The following is a 2,176-nucleotide window of genomic DNA, read 5'->3' as shown; positions in this document are numbered from 1 at the left end:
TTATTACAAAATTTTGGTACCCAGTCACAGACACTGGTCGAACAGTCATTCCTCAGACCAAACATTATTTTCGGAGTTTCATTTCGGGGAACATTAAGCTGCATAATAAGTCTTCAAATATCGTCCATTGACTGACAACATAGGTCTTTTGCCTCGAAAGTCCACTAGCCGGTAAGATCCTCCTGAATATACCTTTTCCACGACAAATGGACCCTCCCAAGTTGGTTCAAACTTCTCGCCTATCTTGCGGTGTGCAAGAATAGGTCTCCTGAGAACAAGTACGAGATCATCAATTTTGAACGTCCTAGGGCGGACCAGCTTGTCGTGAGTCTGCGCCATTCTCGCTTGAAAAAGTTCTAGATTCTGTTGCGCTTCTAATCGTTTACTTTGGAGACTCTCCAACTGTTTGACGTTGTCTTCTGTTGTAATCTGATTAGCGACGGCTATTCTAAGAGACGGTAGTTGAACCTCCAATGGAAGTACGGCCTCGGATCCATAGACAAGCGCATACAGTGTACACTGGGTGGGAGTTCTAAACGTCGTCCGGTAGGCCCACAAAGCCTCTAACAACTTCTCATGCAACCTCTCTTGTTCTCGTCCAACGTCTTCTTCAAAATCTGCACGAGCGTTTTGTTGAAGGCTTCGACCAGATCATTCTCTCTAGGGTAGTAAATCGTGGAGTACCTCCAACCTATCTCATGTCGTCTGACAAAACTGTTAATCTTAGTGCTTTTAAACGCTGACCCGTTGTCGGAAATCACTCTGCGCGGAACACCGAAGCGGTAGACAATCTGACTCTTGAAAAACTAAAGAATGTGTTGCGCTGTAACTTCACGTAATGGTATTACCTCTGCCCATTTGGAGAAGTAATTTGTTGCTGCAAGAATAAATCTATGTCCCTTTGAAAATGGAGGGTCTATCGGACCCACTATATCCGTGCCCCAACACTCGAATGACCATGAAGCGACGGTCGAGTGTAACACATTCGGACGTTAATGCAAGACCACTCCATGCACCTGACACCGGTGACAATTTTTTGCGGTATCTATGCAATCCGCTAACATTGCTGGCCAATAGTATCCGAGTCTTTTAATCTTCATTTTCATTTTTGGTCATGACTGGTGAACTCCACACAATCCGGCATGTACCTCTTTAACAATATCCTGTGCTTCGGCTATGCTCAGGCATCTCAGCCACATCTGATCAAATGATCTCCTGTAGAGGACATTATCTACAAAGGCATACGACATGGCTCTTCTCGTGATATGATATGCAGCTGACTTGTCTTCTGACAATTTTCCTGTTTGCAAATATTCTTTTAAAGGACTGTGCCAGTCTTCGAGATTGTCTCTTGTCAAACTGTCGATGTCGATCTGTGACAAAACCTGACGTCCTTATACTGTAATGTGAACGGAATCCTCCGATGAACACGTCATTTCCTTAACAAGTTTTGCTAAAGCGTCGGCCTGAGCGTTGTCTCCTCGAGGAATCCGGTACAAAGTTACGCTAGGAATCTGTTCCAACAACTTCATCGCATACTGATGGTATTCTGTCAATCTCGGTTTTAAGATCTTATACTGTCCGACAACCTGCTGAATGACGAGTTGTGAGTCGCCATAAATAACAATGTCTGTTATATCCATTGAGATTATCAATTCCAATCCGGTAATCAAGGCTTCATACTCTGTTTCATTATTCGTGCATGACTCTGTCAAGTGGTAAGAAAACCTTAGCATTCTTTGGTCCGGCGTGACGAAAATCAAACAAATCCCTGCTTTACCCGGTATGACTGTTTGTAATCCTCTATCCTTCTTGGCTGACGAAGCCCCATCAAAGTACATTTCCCAATGTCGAGTACTGGACGGTTCCACCTGTAGTATCTGTTCATCTGACAGCTCATCATCGAGAGGGGACCCAGCTGGAAGTGAGTGTGCTGCAAGGAAGTCCGCTAAAATATGTCTCTTGATAGCGCGAAGGGAAACAAAGGTTATATCGAATTACAATAAAATCATTGACCATCTTGCTAAACGTCCAGAAAGTGTTGATCGAGTCATCAAATATTGCAACGGATTAACTTTTGAAATAAGGGTGATCTTATGAGAAAGCATGTAATGTCTAACTTCTAGGCGGTGAAAATAAAAAATGTCTAAGCTTCTGGGCGGTGAAAATTAAAGCT

The 2,176-nt window shown here is 43.4% G+C and overlaps 1 protein-coding gene across 1 annotated transcript; it reads right to left on the bottom strand.

Annotated features, from left to right (window-relative positions):
• Positions 1 to 192: 192 nt before the first annotated feature.
• On the bottom strand, positions 193 to 1,250 carry LOC110036916 (the record flags this gene model as incomplete). Its single annotated transcript, XM_020741476.1, has 3 exons — positions 1,149 to 1,250; positions 745 to 806; positions 193 to 640 (listed from the first exon to the last, which is right to left on the bottom strand). Coding segments are annotated over exons 1-3 (612 nt in total), but the record flags the coding sequence as incomplete, so codon positions are not given.
• Between the last annotated feature and the right edge of the window lie 926 nt (positions 1,251 to 2,176).

The sequence above is a fragment of the Phalaenopsis equestris genome, unplaced genomic scaffold (genome assembly GCF_001263595.1).
Source record: "Phalaenopsis equestris unplaced genomic scaffold, ASM126359v1 Scaffold212556, whole genome shotgun sequence".
Classification (NCBI taxonomy): domain Eukaryota; kingdom Viridiplantae; phylum Streptophyta; class Magnoliopsida; order Asparagales; family Orchidaceae; genus Phalaenopsis; species Phalaenopsis equestris.
This window is presented reverse-complemented; position numbering and strand designations above follow the sequence as displayed.